The sequence below is a fragment of the Copadichromis virginalis genome, linkage group LG2 (genome assembly GCF_057382275.1).
Source record: "Copadichromis virginalis isolate Kocher_CV1m ecotype Utaka linkage group LG2, C_Virginalis_male_GT1.1, whole genome shotgun sequence".
NCBI classification, from domain to species: Eukaryota; Metazoa; Chordata; class Actinopteri; order Cichliformes; family Cichlidae; genus Copadichromis; species Copadichromis virginalis.
In genome coordinates, this window is record NC_140619.1 from 34,876,275 (window position 1) to 34,890,858 (window position 14,584).

General features: G+C 43.1%; 1 protein-coding gene across 13 annotated transcripts in view; it reads right to left on the reverse strand.

Annotated features, from left to right (window-relative positions):
• Positions 1–2: 2 nt before the first annotated feature.
• dlg3 (discs, large homolog 3 (Drosophila)) overlaps positions 3–14,584 on the reverse strand; it is an 80,239-nt gene continuing 65,657 nt past the window's right edge. For 3 of the 13 annotated variants that reach the window (XM_085432396.1, XM_085432361.1, XM_085432344.1), the window contains 10 exons: positions 9,434–9,548; positions 7,092–7,268; positions 6,907–6,982; positions 5,481–5,526; positions 4,690–4,731; positions 4,428–4,478; positions 3,983–4,344; positions 3,755–3,864; positions 3,577–3,668; positions 3–3,191 (listed from right to left, as the gene is read on the reverse strand). In XM_085432396.1, coding sequence (XP_085288522.1) covers positions 3,085–3,191; positions 3,577–3,668; positions 3,755–3,864; positions 3,983–4,344; positions 4,428–4,478; positions 4,690–4,731; positions 5,481–5,526; positions 6,907–6,982; positions 7,092–7,268; positions 9,434–9,548 — 1,178 coding nt within the window. In that variant the 3' untranslated portion in view covers positions 3–3,084. Of the gene's footprint in view, positions 3,192–3,576; positions 3,669–3,754; positions 3,865–3,982; positions 4,345–4,427; positions 4,479–4,689; positions 4,732–5,480; positions 5,527–6,191; positions 6,292–6,906; positions 6,983–7,091; positions 7,269–9,433; positions 9,549–14,584 lie in introns of all 13 variants that reach the window. The other 10 variants (XM_085432351.1, XM_085432338.1, XM_085432323.1 and 7 more) reach the window with 5 other exon arrangements.

Genomic DNA, 14,584 nt, shown 5'->3' on the forward strand with positions numbered 1-14,584 from the left:
TATCTGAGTCACATATTTTATTTTCAAACAAATAAACTCTTGTCAAGTCCCAAAATAAAACCCAAACAAAAGTTGCAGGACTGTGTTCCCTCATGACTAGGACAGGGAAGACCATGAGGCCGAGTGTCCTGATAGGCTGTACTACCTGCAGTGACAGGAAGGAAACTACTGTACAATCAAAGGGTTCATGTTTGCAAGCACTTACTGCACAGATGTGCTATAACATAAACATATCATCACCCAAAAGTACAAACAAGAACCCTGTCCCCCCACCCAAAAAAATAAAAGTATATATGTCGTCATTTCTCTCATCAGAACAAAGACCCTCGTCAATTATACACACACAGAGGCATTCAGGTTCCATCTTATCACAACCTCAATGGAAAAGTGTAAAATGAAATCAAGTTCTTTGGGCTTTGACATGGCTGACTGAGGTATGAATACCACACACATTGTTAACAGTCAGCTGTATTTCAACTAAACGCCAGAGTGGACCAATTCTAAACCTCTAATAATGTACTGATCAATGCTCCTGCTTCCTGTGATATTGTGTAGGTTTCTGCCTGCATCACTTTATTTTACAATATATTGTTTTTTTTTTAAATCTATACACCCAGACACGTTCCACAAGAAATCACATGTAGACAGGCCCTACTTGAGGGAACTGAATTCCCAACTGACTAGTTAGTGTTCCAATAGGCATTTGAAGAGAAATACCAACAATACAGCACATTTGTATGGAAATTATATCTCAAGAGTAGCTCAAACTTTACTTACCTGACATTTGTGGTCTATAAAACATGTTTGTCCCAGTTTGATTCACACATGCATGAAGCACAGGTGAGGGGGATCTGCTGGGGGCTTATTTACATCGTACAGCTACCACACCCTTTGAAACAGTCTGCAAGCAGTTTATAAATGGCTCTGTTCCCTTCGGTAATTCCCTGAACTCTGGTTTTGACACAGGTAATGACAGCTGGTTTAGCAGTGGTGCCTGGCAGGTGGGCACACCTGTTCAGAAAATGCCTGCAGGTACAGGTGCTCTGTGGGTGGGAGAGAGCAAGGGACCCAGGGGTCTAGGTTAACACTTCTTGTTTGGGTCTGGCTCTCTGAGGAGAAAAAAAGAAGTATATCCCTTTGCACTCTTCCCAAAAAAAAAAAAAAAAAAAAAAGCTGAGGAAGAAAGCAAAAGCGTTCACAGGGTCAAGGGCCACAGCACTCCTCCTTCAGACGTGCTCTCTCACATGCACACATTAACGTATAGTGCCAAGATATGCATGGAAGGATGGTGCAGGTCATTTCAATCCTGGTGACGCCACAAAGCAAACTCAAAGGTTACCAAACTGATGGCCTTGAACAAGCTCCCAGCCTTGCAGAAAAAAGACAGTACAGCCCGATTACACTGTCCACTTGGAAACAGCTTTAGCTAAGCAACAGTGCCTTTGAGTAGTTTGTTCACATTTGACAACTGTGCAATCGCCCAAACGTGGCTGTTCAGTCACGGGGAAATGGTATCTGTATGTTAAGATTCCTGAGCTGGCCAAGCTCACCCCCAGACGTGCCAAGAGCTCAACACAGTGCTTCAGCACCTGCCAACAATAGATTAAGAATTCATCGATTTATAGATGCACAAAGCGTAGGTTTTCTCAAACCCAACTTTAGTGTTTTTGGTTGGTGGACGGGGGAGGGGGATGGGGGGCAATCGAAAACAGGTTATAGTTACTCTAATATTTAGGACATCCAATACAATTATTGTCTTGTTCTACCCGTTTTAAGGCCACCATCATGGCGGCAGATACGACAGTACCGTGTGACCAATCAGAAGAGAATCCTCTGGGAAGGCAGAGAGTGTAATAGGGTGATCTGCTGCTCAACATGAGTTGGGAGGCTCTGGTTATCCAAATTGCAATCCATTGGCCAAATTCTTCTTTAATTATAAAGGAAGAGGGTTGAAATACAGGGGAGGGAAAGTGCCAACAGAGGCAATTTTTTTTCCTTCTTTTCTTAATCTATTGCACTCAAGTCAGGCCTCCTGACAGTTGGAGGTCACAAATAGGAAAGATTTTCCTCATCAATTGTGTTCAGCCTCCCTCACAGACAACAGGTAGTCACAAAACAGAATTTGTATTTGATGTAAGGCAGTTTGGTGTTTTGCAGAGAGCCCAGTTACACTTCTCTACCCCCGTCCTTTACACAGAGCAGCTAAAAACCACAAGCAAAAAAAATCCCACAAGAAAAAACAAAAAAAACAAAAACAAAACAAAAAAGGAACTAACAGCCCTCCAAATTGACAATTCTAGTGAAGTGTAAAATGTGTAGTTTTTAATATGTAGTAAAATCTCAGTAGGATTTCATCATTTATTTTGTGATTTCATAATATAAATGTAGAGATTCACAACGCACTTCTTCTTGATCTGCCTCCCAAGATGTCTTTATCAGCTGCAGCACAGACAACTGGCAGATGACCAAACAGCAAGCTGGTTTGTGATAAATAGATCAGTTTGTAGGCTCCTCTACTAATTTCCTCAGTCATTATAAACAAGAGAGATGACTCCTTGAACAGTACCATCAGCAGGGCTCGATTTATCCAGTCTTTTTTAGAAAAAAAAGAAAAAACCCTTTATTGGTCTTCAACTTCTTGTCTTGCGTGTCTTTTATAATGTGATTTGATGAACATTTACAAAGTGTTCCAACTTGGTATGATTTGTCTCTGATCCCCTGAAACTTCTTTTTGAATCCCAACTCCTCTCCAGATTTCTGCAAAACCTTCTGATCTTCAGTCAGTCCCAGTTCACGAAAGGATGTATTCCTTTTCCCTTTTGTTTGCGGTTGTCAAATTCCTTTGGAATGGCATTTCCAGTCTTGAATGGATTTGTTGAGAAACTCATGCAGGGGTGTGCACAGTCACAGTAATGGTGATAAGACTTCTTTTTCATTTAGAGAGTAACATAATGATGACACTAAAACTTGATATGAAACATATCTGCAAAAAGGAGGTGAGGAGAGGGGCTATTTGGGCTTGGGTGGGGTCTCTGGGAGGCAGGAGGGGAGCTCTGTGCCGATGCAGAGAGGACGGCAGGAAGCTCAGAGTTTCTCTGAGGAGGGGATCCAGATGTAGGGCCCAGACTGCTCCTCAATGATTAGCTTGATTTTGTTGTAGATCTCCTCTAGTGAGTCACCCTGTACAATAGCTGAAGGCAAACACAAAGGGAGAGAGGTGTGTTATTTGGTTGCATCAGAACTAGAGTCCCCCCACCCCCCAAAAAGTAACCTAATCAAGAAATTCTTCTGTTGATCAATCAATTCAGTTGTTTTATGAAGCCAAAAAGCCAAATCATAAACAAACACACACCATCAGGTCATAAATAAAACTTAAAATCATGGATTGAGATTATTCACTGAGGTCATGGCTCAAGGGAGCTGGAGGGTCAATTTCCTATAGACTTACATACAACCACAGAATTCACTGACTTTAGACTTCAATGACAATAAATAACCAGATCACTGAGAAAAAAAAATCAAAACCTATATCCCAAATTGTAAGTACAAATATTTTTTGTTGGCAATGAGACTGACCTGTGAAATACTCCCCAAAGTCTTGCTCCAGTTTAACTGCCTTGTCAAAGACTTTATTGGCCTGCTCATATGTCTGCCTCTTATTCATCTCCCTGAAAGTGACAGTAGTTACGGTTAGTACGACGGACACAGACCAACTGTGATCTTGATGACAGTATGTACAAAAGCTTCGACTTACATTAGGGCTTCAATGGATTTTGGTTTGATAAAGATGGCAATCGGATAAAGTTGTGCTTGCTGCAGTCGTTTTATGGCATTCCCAGAAACATCCAGAATGCAGTGTTTCCCCTGTAGGCAAGTAGAGAATACTTTAAAATACTCATAGTGGTGAAAATTTAACTCTTTCTGATTTAACAGGCCACCCAATCTGGTAACCCAAGCTCACAGAGAAATGCTCGATGCCTACCCTCTCAGCCACAGTTCTGACAGACAAGATGCTTGTCCCATAGAGGTTCTCGTTGAACTGGCCCGCTTCAATAAACTTATTATCCTGGATATCCTTCTCCATTTGCTCTCTCGAGCCCACAAAGTGGTAGTCCTGGCCGTCAATCTCGTTCTCTCGCCTAGGACGAGTTGTATCTGCAGAAGTGAATGGAACAAGTTTATTTTTGTTGCTGCTATTTTGTTTAGCGTACTGTGTAGAGGTGTCGAGTGTTGTCAACTCACGTGGTACACACGAGCCAAACTTGTGGGGGAACTCAGAGATGAGGTCATCATTTATTCTGTCCTTCATTGGGCCCAAAATTATCACAGGTCTTGTGTAGTGGACTGAATCAAAAACAGAGAAGACAAGTGAGGATAAATGTAAAAATCTACAGCATGACAGATTGTGGAGAAGCGATTTCACTTACTTTCCTGTCGAATGACTGGCTCATAGGAAAGAATTGTGTCCTCCTGACCCTCTGTAACAACAAAAATTTAAAAAAAAATGAAATTTTACATCCTGTCTGAAGGAATTACATAAAGCTGCCACAGCTGATAAAACTCCAAAATGAAATATTAGGTTGCAGATATAATTTCACACGTACATTTAAGGACATCTACCGTGTTATTCATCTATGTGGGCAGAGTAAAAGAAACCAGAGAGACCATGAGAAATTAAAGGTGACTCACTCGAACTACTTTCGCTGTCACTTGTGTTGGATGTCAGGCATTCTGCAAAAGCAAGAGAGTTTCAGATCATTTTACAAAACCATAACCACAGTGGCATTCAAGTCAATTCTCTTCCTATGGGTGAAATTTAGTTTCACCTGCCTCAAAGGACAAGAAGGGGAAAAAGAAAAGCACTCTGTTTCTCAGCAACTAGGCCACATAAGAAAAAGGGGAATAACGAAAGCAGAAGTTTGGTTTGGTGCAGCAGCCATGCTCTGGCAGTATTTGGGAAGTGGTTTTAGGTGCAAGCAATAGGAAATTAAGTGCTTCCTGTGTTAACATCCCAAATGACCCACAATCCCCAGGCCAGTGTTTCCTATTGCTAGATCTGTGCCGGTGGCAGCTGATTTCATAGCATAGAAAAGACTGAAAACATACGGCGCTACACTGTAGAGAGAAGGGAGGCAGGAGCTGGTTGACTTTGGGGAATAAAGCAACACCCTGCTCTGGTGATGTATTGTAGCTCTGCGTGACCTTGTATGACAAAACATGTAGAAAAATGTTGTGAGACATTCAAAATAAGTGTAATGTTCACCCAGCCTCTCTTGGGAATGCTTTTTATTTAAAATATATATCCACACTGTGAATCTGTGTAGATGTGTGAGTGTGTTTTTTTCTGTGAGCACACAGGTTTGTGTGTGTCACTCTAAATTTTTTTCTTTTTTTGCATTCCCAGCTGGGCCTGCGGAGACAAAGCATTTTTCTCTGAGCTCAGGGGACAGCTGCTTGACACAGTACAACCACACACTTACTCAAACTCTTTGATCCATAAAAGTCATCGCTTAACCCTGGGAAGTCCTAGGTGTCCCGACAGGTGAGAGCAGAAACCAAGAGAAGAAAGCAGACAGGAAGAAGAAGAGGTTAGTGAGAGTTGGGGCAGGGAGAGAGAAAGAGAGAGAGGAGTGCTGTGTAGTGCTCGCCAGGCCCACTGACACACGGCGCTGTGGTACTCATTGCGCCTGAGCTCCACTTTGTTCATAGTAAGCCACGGCCTTTCAATTACACAAGCCCAATCCCATTAAAATGGGATTTTGACCTGTTAAGTGTAAAAGCTTCGGCCTGGTTAATGAGATTCTTCCTGTTGTGGGTCAGTGACTGACTGGGAAATTGATCAGGCCTTATATACAAGGAGTAGCATCACAGCATTAGAAGGCGTGTGTGTTAATACAGCCGAGAACACACCCAGCTGGCAGCACACACAGTTAGAACACTCCTCCGGAGCCCACAGACAGACACACCAGAGAGAACCCCACATCTCCAGCTCAGTGGTGCTGGCTTGTGGCATCTCCCTGGGACAGTGAGAAAGGGATGAGAGTGATGCCATCGCACAAACCATCCCTGGAGGTGAGCGGAAAGATGAAAGTTGAGAAACAGAATTGAAGCATGAAGGGGAAAGAGGATGAAAACAACACCCCTCCCTCACCACTACCACCGCACACCCCAATCACACAGCTGGTACTCACGTTCAGACTCCAACTCCTGCACAATATTCTCCTTGCTCTTGTAAAACGGGAACTTGCGTGAGAGGTTGAAGCTTTTTTTGCGCTTTACTTTGACTGGCTGCTATTTGATGTGTGGGTGAGAGAGGGGAGGAAGGGAGGGAGGGAGGGGGGTTCAATGAGAGGGTGAAAACAAAAACAGAATGGGTTTCAATGAAGGTACTTCAACACCCATGCAAAATCAAACAAAAACAAATGAAATGTAAACAAACAATTCACATTAAATAATGAAAATGAAAGGCAGGTAATGGGTGGATATGAATGGCACATCAATGTGAAGGAAACAAGCATGCGTTTACCAAATTAAACATCTTCAATAAATTTAATCCTTGTACCACAGAAAATAATACAGACCAAAATTAAAGCTGATTTATGCTTCTGCAAATTACATCTGAGAGATTGTCGTCTGACAGACGTGCAGACATTTTGCAAGTGCACATTTCTTAATATCACTGAGTGCACGAGCTGTGGAGGTTGCGGAAATCTCTTCCTCTTCGCGGAGCCTCTGGGTAATCTATATAGTAATTCGAGAGCTTTTTGTGCTTGCTTCAGTGAGCAGGTGCTGGTCCCTTTCCCACACTCAGGGGGGAAGTAGGCCATCTCCCTGGGAGCCCAGCAGCAGCTCTGAAGACAGCCGCTCTGGCACCAGGGCAGGGAGCAGCTGGCCCTCTACACTTACCCTGTTAGACTCAATCATGCCTGTCCTGGCGTGGAACTTGACTGTTTTTAACCTGGCCCGCTCCTTCTTCTCCACTCTAGGGAAAGAAAGAGAAATATATCAAGTTCAGGCCGGGCATGAATAGGAGTAATCACATTAGCCTCGTCTGGCATTCGTACACCGCTGCAAATGAAGAGGAGTGATACCTTTTCTTGCTTGGAATGACCCCAATCTGCTCACTCTCTCCGTGAGGTGTGACAAGCCTCGCCTGCCACCACTCATCATCAGAAGCGTTTATGACATGAAGGATATCCCCATAAGAGAAGCTCAGGCCTTGGCTGGGCAGACAGCTGTCCCTCGTTCGATCGTAGTCAAACAAAGCTCTGCAAAAGCAAAGCCTTTGGTTACGCTCTTTCATCTTGTATCTCTGATCAAATTACTGTACTGAGCATTCGAAGTTGGCACAAAATGACAGTTCTGACTCTGCAGCATTACATAATTGCTCTTTGTTACTTTGTCTATTACTTCACATTGCTTGCATGTGGGCTGCGATTTGACAACATTTTAAATATTTGGTATTTAGAAACGCTTTAGCTGATACACAGTACTGTGCAAAAGTTTTAGGCAGGTGAGGAAAAAATGCTGTAAACAAAGAATGGTTTCAGAAATATAAATGATTGTTTATTGGCTCCAAATGTATTCTGCAGCAGGACAACGACCCCAAACATACAGTCAAAGTCATTAAGATGATCACAACATCATCGAGTGTTTCTGGGATTACATGAAGAAACAGAAGGACGTGAGGAAGCCTACACCTACAGAAGATCTGTGCTTAGTTCTCCAAAATGTTTGGAACAACCACCAGTCGAGTTCCTTCAAAAACCGTGTGCAAGTGTACCTAGAAGAATTGACGCTGTTTTGAAAGCAAAGGGCGGTCACAGCAAATATTGATTTGATTTCGATTTCTCTTTTGTTCATTCACTGCATTTTGTTGATTGATGAAAATAAATGATTAACACTTCCATTTTTGAAAGCATTCTTTGTTTTTTCTCACCTGCCTAAAACGTTTACACAGTCCTGCAGTCAGAGATGCCACTCATATTTAGTGACAAAGCCATATACAGTCACACTTGAATCCAACTCATTTATACATTCAACAATCAATTTAAAAAAAAAAAATGCAACAGAAAGCAACTTCAGACATTTACTAAGGCATGCCATTCATTTTCATTTGCCGTTGCCGCATACTTTCCACTTCAATAGACCACGTTTACAGTCCAGGTGCGTCACTAGCTTGTCTGACAGGTCAAGCCACAGCTACAACTGAATCTAAAACTACCTGCTTTACAGGTTTAAACTTCCCTTGACCCATAAGCCTATATCTACAGGCTACGCCATACTCTAGTGGACAGACAGACTGAGCTCAACATGCATTTTTCTCCTCTGTTCTAAAGACTTGAGCCAGTCTGCTCCTGCCAACTGAAACTGGGAACGTCAATACATAAAGACTACTGGTGAAACTGTCATGGTGCAATATAGCTTATCTCTTTGTGTGCTTACCAGGGAATCGAAAGCACCTTCAACACAGGCTGAGGAGTGATAATCAAATTCTTTCCTTTAGCTACTTTATGGTACCTTAACACAGACAGTGAGAGCACATGTGATACTTTCAGACTAAAAGATTCCTGAGACTGGGCTGGGTGGACATGGCAGCTCCCACATTAGCCGGCAAAACTAGATAGCTTTTCCTGCATAACTGCGGGCTTAGTCACCTGCACAGGAGCAGGCTAGGCTCTACATGCCTCACAGGAATCAGTGTATATGAGAGGCATTTCTCACGATACTCCTCTGACCATAACAGGCCTCCAACGTAATAACACTTATATACCTTCTGAGACATCCCGTTAAGATCCGAGCTACTTTCAGGAGTAGCTTTAATCTGATAGTTAAAAACAACTGAAGAGGCGGCTTGGCCGTCAGAACCGAAAGGGTAAAGTGAAATGAATTAATGCTTCAGCAGAAATATGGGGAAGCATTTTTGACTGCGGCGTTGCATCACACGATCCTTTCACCTTGAGCCCTGCGACTCAATGCATTTATATGAACAGAAGGTTGCCACCTGTTTCAATTCCTAAATGAGCCTCAATCCAGTTTGACAACTTGCCCAAAGTGTCATAACACAGGTCATCTCAACAAGCTCCCCTGTCAGTCGACATTAAACAAAGTCATTGTCATAGCAGGCATCAAAACAACAACAGGGAACGTCTGTTCATCTTTCTTTAGCTGGTGATGAATAGTGTGAACCCAGTAGCCTGAATTAAATGATGTCACGCGAAATGCTTAGCATAAAAAAATAATATTGTAACATGTGATCTATGACATTTATGTCGTGCTGCTACTGTCTAACAGTGTGGCCGATTTTAACAACACGTGTGTTTGGGCTTCATCTTCCCCTGCAGACGAGCTGAGGTTTGTTATGCAATAGTGAGATCTTAGAATTGCATGTTGTGAGTACAAGCATGAGTATGTGTGTGTGTGCCGACTTTACCTGACATATAGGGAGCGCTTCTCACTAGTGCGCAGGGAGCCTGATCCTGAGCTCATGCTGCTGTTCATCATCTGCTCCCTCAGGTCGTGGATCTTGGACTCAAAGCGACTATACTCTGCGTAGCGAGAAACAAACAAAAACTGTGTCAGCGGCGGGTTCTGGAGAATAAACTTTCCCTTTGAAGTTTTACGGTTAATGCGCTCAAAGTTAACTTGGTGCATTCGATCTTGAGTAAAAAGACCAAACGGGAGCATTGGCCTCTGCCTTCTTGTTTCACTACGGTATAATTGGAGAGCTGTGCCTCAGCCAGTGCTGCAGTGAGCTACAGTAAAGAGAGGAAAGGTTGAGCGAATCCTTAGGCTGATTAATGACCCCAGGAACTGATGGTTTATCACAGATCTGCCTCACACATCCAGTCATCTTTCATGTCAGGTGATTAATTACAGGGATTAATTAGGTTCAACACAGGCTCTTTAGTGTGGTTAAAAAAAGCGAAGGCCTCCAACAATTTCAAATGCATGACCATTTGTCATAGGTGTGTAAATCCAGTTGCTGCTCAGGAGCACAGGGATGATGTATGAATCCACCTGGACCTGCTCATTAAGAAAGCTCTCATTAGCCTGCTGTGCACAGCGAGCTCTGGGGCCGGGCTGCTGGAACGAGCAAGGCCACCGCACCATGCAGCACACTGCCAGATAAACAGAACAGCAGATGCATCCAGAAAAACAAGTAGGCTAAGGTGCTCATGTGATCACACAAAGGATGTGCTGGAGCAGTATAAAGACAGCACTGTGAACAAGCAATTTTGTCATTTAAATGTTTCCTCTACTCCAATGTTTCATGTCGCACAGCTTGCATATCCTCATGAATGTAGCTGTACGCAACTGAATCAAATTATTACTGCCATGTGATGAGATGGAATATTGCTGTAACGATGACACATCTATGCCCTAATATTAATTAACCTATGAAAGAACCAGCGGAAAAGAATCTCATCCAAATTTATTCCACATATCGAGTTGACTGGCATGCCCGCAGGGGTACCTCACAGCTTAATCATCAATAGCTGGCAACACTTCCTGTAATTTGAACAACAAGAGATCAAAGTCCATATTCTGTCAAACAAGCCTGGAAGCAGCCTTGAAAAACAAACACCTACGCCTACAAAGATGATTTAGTTAGTCCAAGCTCGCGGGAAAAATTCTGAGCAGGTGCAAAAACAAGCTTCAGGTTGCTGATCTATAACCCCCTGCCGAAACCAAAAGGATTTTCAAAGCAAACATGGATCCGGCCCAGGCCCGGTGACAGCGCTCCACCCTGATCTCTGCTCAAAGGGTTAACGATACAACAGAGTGACGCTGCAAGGTGAGGTAACCAGACACCGCCTGACTGCCTGTAACCAACAGCAACAGTGTAGCACTCCTAGAACAGGGACAGCGCACACGGAAACAGCCATTCAGACTAGTCCACTTGGCTTTCAGGCACAGGAGAGAGGAGAGAAAAGCAGCACAAGAAGCTGCAGCTTGGGGAAGGAGGGGCCGAGGGAGAAGACAAAGAGTAGCTAAATACAGAGAGACCTGCTTTACAATGCCACCAACCTGAGAACTGTACCAGCAACTCAGGGCAAGTGCACATTAGACAAAGCTAAACGATTAGCTTGATCAAATTCCTAACAGCAAAATGATTCATTTAAGTTCAGTGAGCACTGAAGAGGAGCAGAACTACAATCAGTTTTAAGCCTCTGGGGGAAGATGGGGTGGGAACTATAAGATAACTACAATTTGCTGCCACACCTTCTTGATAATGGTGACACCAGAATACATGAATTCTGCAGTAAATCGGTGTACAGCACAACCCAGTAACTGTAACTGACAGGGGAAAGAAAAACACAACTATAATCAACTTGTGCAAAAAAAACTAATTTCCGGCAATTTTGGAGTCAGGTCATATAAAACAATAAGGGAAGTTTAACCTGGTACACATTTGAAAGAGAACCTATAAGCTCCTATTTTAACCTCTAGCAGAATGATTCACGAGCCTTTAGATTGGCTGCCCCTCGCTAACAGAAGGTCTAAACAGACAGTGGGCGGGGCCTCTGTGCTCACAGCCAGAGCTGTAGGTATGAGACCATCATAACAGGAATATCTGCTTTCACTGACATAAAAGCAAAGTCATAGAAAAAAAACATGGAATCAAGAGTTTCGATGTGTTGGCCTCTACTCCTGTTTGTTAAGAGCACTGACCATTAATATCAGCATACCTTTAATATGTAAAATAAGGAAAAGCATTATAGCTCCCCCTTTAAAGCAAACAAACAAAAAGAGCAGGCTGTGATGGTGCTGAATGAGGGTCACAAACCTTCCACAACATCACCACAGGAGAACACCACCACTGTAGTGAAACCTCAGCCCTGTATTGATCGTTAGTCCTGCCTGAAATACCAAGCACGTGGAGCTACAGTAACGCAAACAAATCTTTCATCAGCGCGGCTTGACAGTCTGGATATCAGATGAAAATCTAATACAAATGAGAACAAGCTCAAATCTCCCATAACAACAGCATTTAAGCATGTGATCACTCACAAGTACAGATGCAAATCAAAGCAATTTATAACTGTGTGCTAGCCATGTTAATAATCAGCCCAAGAGACAGTCTACCCACATGTTTTAGGGGGGAGGGGGTTAAAATATTACCTTGATGTCATCATGTCAAGGTAATTTGAGCAGTAGAAATCAATCCGGTATTTGACTAAGGCATTAAATAAACACCTGTAAACTGTAAAAGCAACTGAGTCACAAGCTTAAAAAAAAAAAAAAAAAAATGTCATCACTCAAAATAGCTTCTCCTGCTGTTTCTCGGACACATGCTATTTAACAAATGACCGACAAAGCATAAAAGAAAAAACAAGAGCTCTTTCATTTCCACTGGCTACATCAAACATTACCAAAGAAACAATCTAACAGGAAATACTTTCAGAAAAACAGAAACAATCCACAATTATCTGATAAGACTCTTCATTTAAGAACAGCTATATCTGTCCGGTTAAGAACAAGTCAGGTTATTGATTGGGACATTCAAGACCAGCCCAGCTCTTGCAGGGGATCAATCCAACATAAATCATTCAGTGACATCTCTGCTCACAAGCCCATCTTTAGCCCAAAATTATAAATGTTAAATCCTGGTTTCTTAAAGCGATTAATACTCATGAGGTAGCCTGTATTTTTAGGAGTGACCCACAGGGGAAAAATAGATAAAAAAAGAGAGACACAGCTAATAGAAACTGGGACTATTCTGCACCTCTCACTCCCACTGCGTGTCCTCATTAGTCGAACAGCTTTTTTATTTTGGGGGACGGTCGCTTCGCTTTTGATCCAGTTATGCAACACAGCAAGCATGTACTTGTAATGTGAGTGTGCGTTATGTTGACAGGAATAGTCGGGCCAGTGAACGTGCTCGCCCCCTTCCCCGATATTACAGCGTGGAAGGTACATGTAGACCCTGCCTAAAATATTTCTACAAAAGCCCATAATGCACACTTGTGAGTTTAATGAGGGTGCTCGGAGGGTAACATTTCCTTCACGGCCCTCCTCCCACTCCTTAAATGCAAAGATTCTGGAGTAATTACACTCATTGATGTCGGGGCAGGGCAGCAGTGTGTGGATATACACCCTTCACTTCCATCGCTTAATGTGAGTTAAAGGCCTGGCAGTGCTCCAGAAAGCCACTGAGAGTTGGGGGCCCTCCCACCACAGCTTGTGTGCCCCATTGTGGCTTCTTGTAGTTTCAGTGTTGGCCTTCGATCACAGGCCCATGGATGCTCAGGCCCCAGCACCACAGAGTATACTCCAGGCATTTTGCCTGGCACAGACTAGCTCTCACTCTCTCCACTTCCCCCCCAGATTGACTGTCCTTGTACTGCTCACTGGGGGTTCCTCCTGCTCCAAACTCAAATGAACATCATGTCTCACACACATACACATACACACACCCCTTTAGGATGCCAGCAGAATTACTGAAAACAGATCTCAGGTCACCAGAGGGGATACAGGAAGTCAATCATTTGCCAGCACTCGACTTGTTCGTTTGGAGTAGTTTAAAACTGTATACAAACAGATAATTGTCTATCACGGAGTCACAAAGGGGGCACAGAACTGAAAGCAAGATTTGGTATGAAAAACAAAGCTTCTTCTCTTCTAACCACATCATTATTCAAGAAGCTGCCTGAATGACCCGACATGCGAGACAACATAAACTCACAGGGAAGAAACCCAACACCGCACTTTTATCGGTTTTTGATCTCAGTCTGAGCTTTTCATAGACTTTAACCCCAATCTAACTCACAGATCCCACTCCGACTTGGTTTCAGTGGCCTTGGAGAGTTACTGGACAGTTCAGGCTGATGTTTTATTGAAAGACAACGAAATATGGAGCGAGCATGCTACGACTTATGCCCCGTCACATTCCTGTCATAGTCCAACCTGAAAAGACATATAGACATAAAGCTCGCAATATCCTCCCCATTGTTGCTGCAGTATGAAGTGCAGCCTGTTCAAGTACACTTACAGAGAATGACTGAAGCACTAAGAAATACAGCCACAATCAAAGCTTTAATTCAGCATTAAAAAGAAGGAGTGGTGCCATTTTTTTGAATCGTCTGCTAATGTTGGAAATAAGGGCAACACGTGAATTCTGCTTTTGTCAGCTTGGAAAAGGGACCTCTGGTCAGAAAGTCGTAATGCGCAGGTGAAGTCGCAAAACTGACACACACACCTGTTTGACCACACCTCTGTGCCCCCACCTATAGGTTTAGGTTACATAAGAACAGTAAAGCAAATGCTGGATGAAATCTCTCTTTGGGGTATTAATTACAACCTAAAGCGACTTCACCTACCTCCAAGTAGGTTTTACATGGAGTAAAAAGCGGTGAAAAGTCGTCAATGGAGTCCAGGTAATGGCAGCAGTTTAGCGTAGACATACTTATGTTAACCACAGTATGGGTGAGGCGATCACATGTTTGCCACTGTAAGGAATTCATATTAATGAGAGCAGGTATAATATCGCACCAAGGCTTCCTCGTGGCTTATGAATGAAGAGCTCACACTTTACTTTGTCCTTCAGGAGTCAAAGTACAGGCGAAGAGCAGCAAACTAC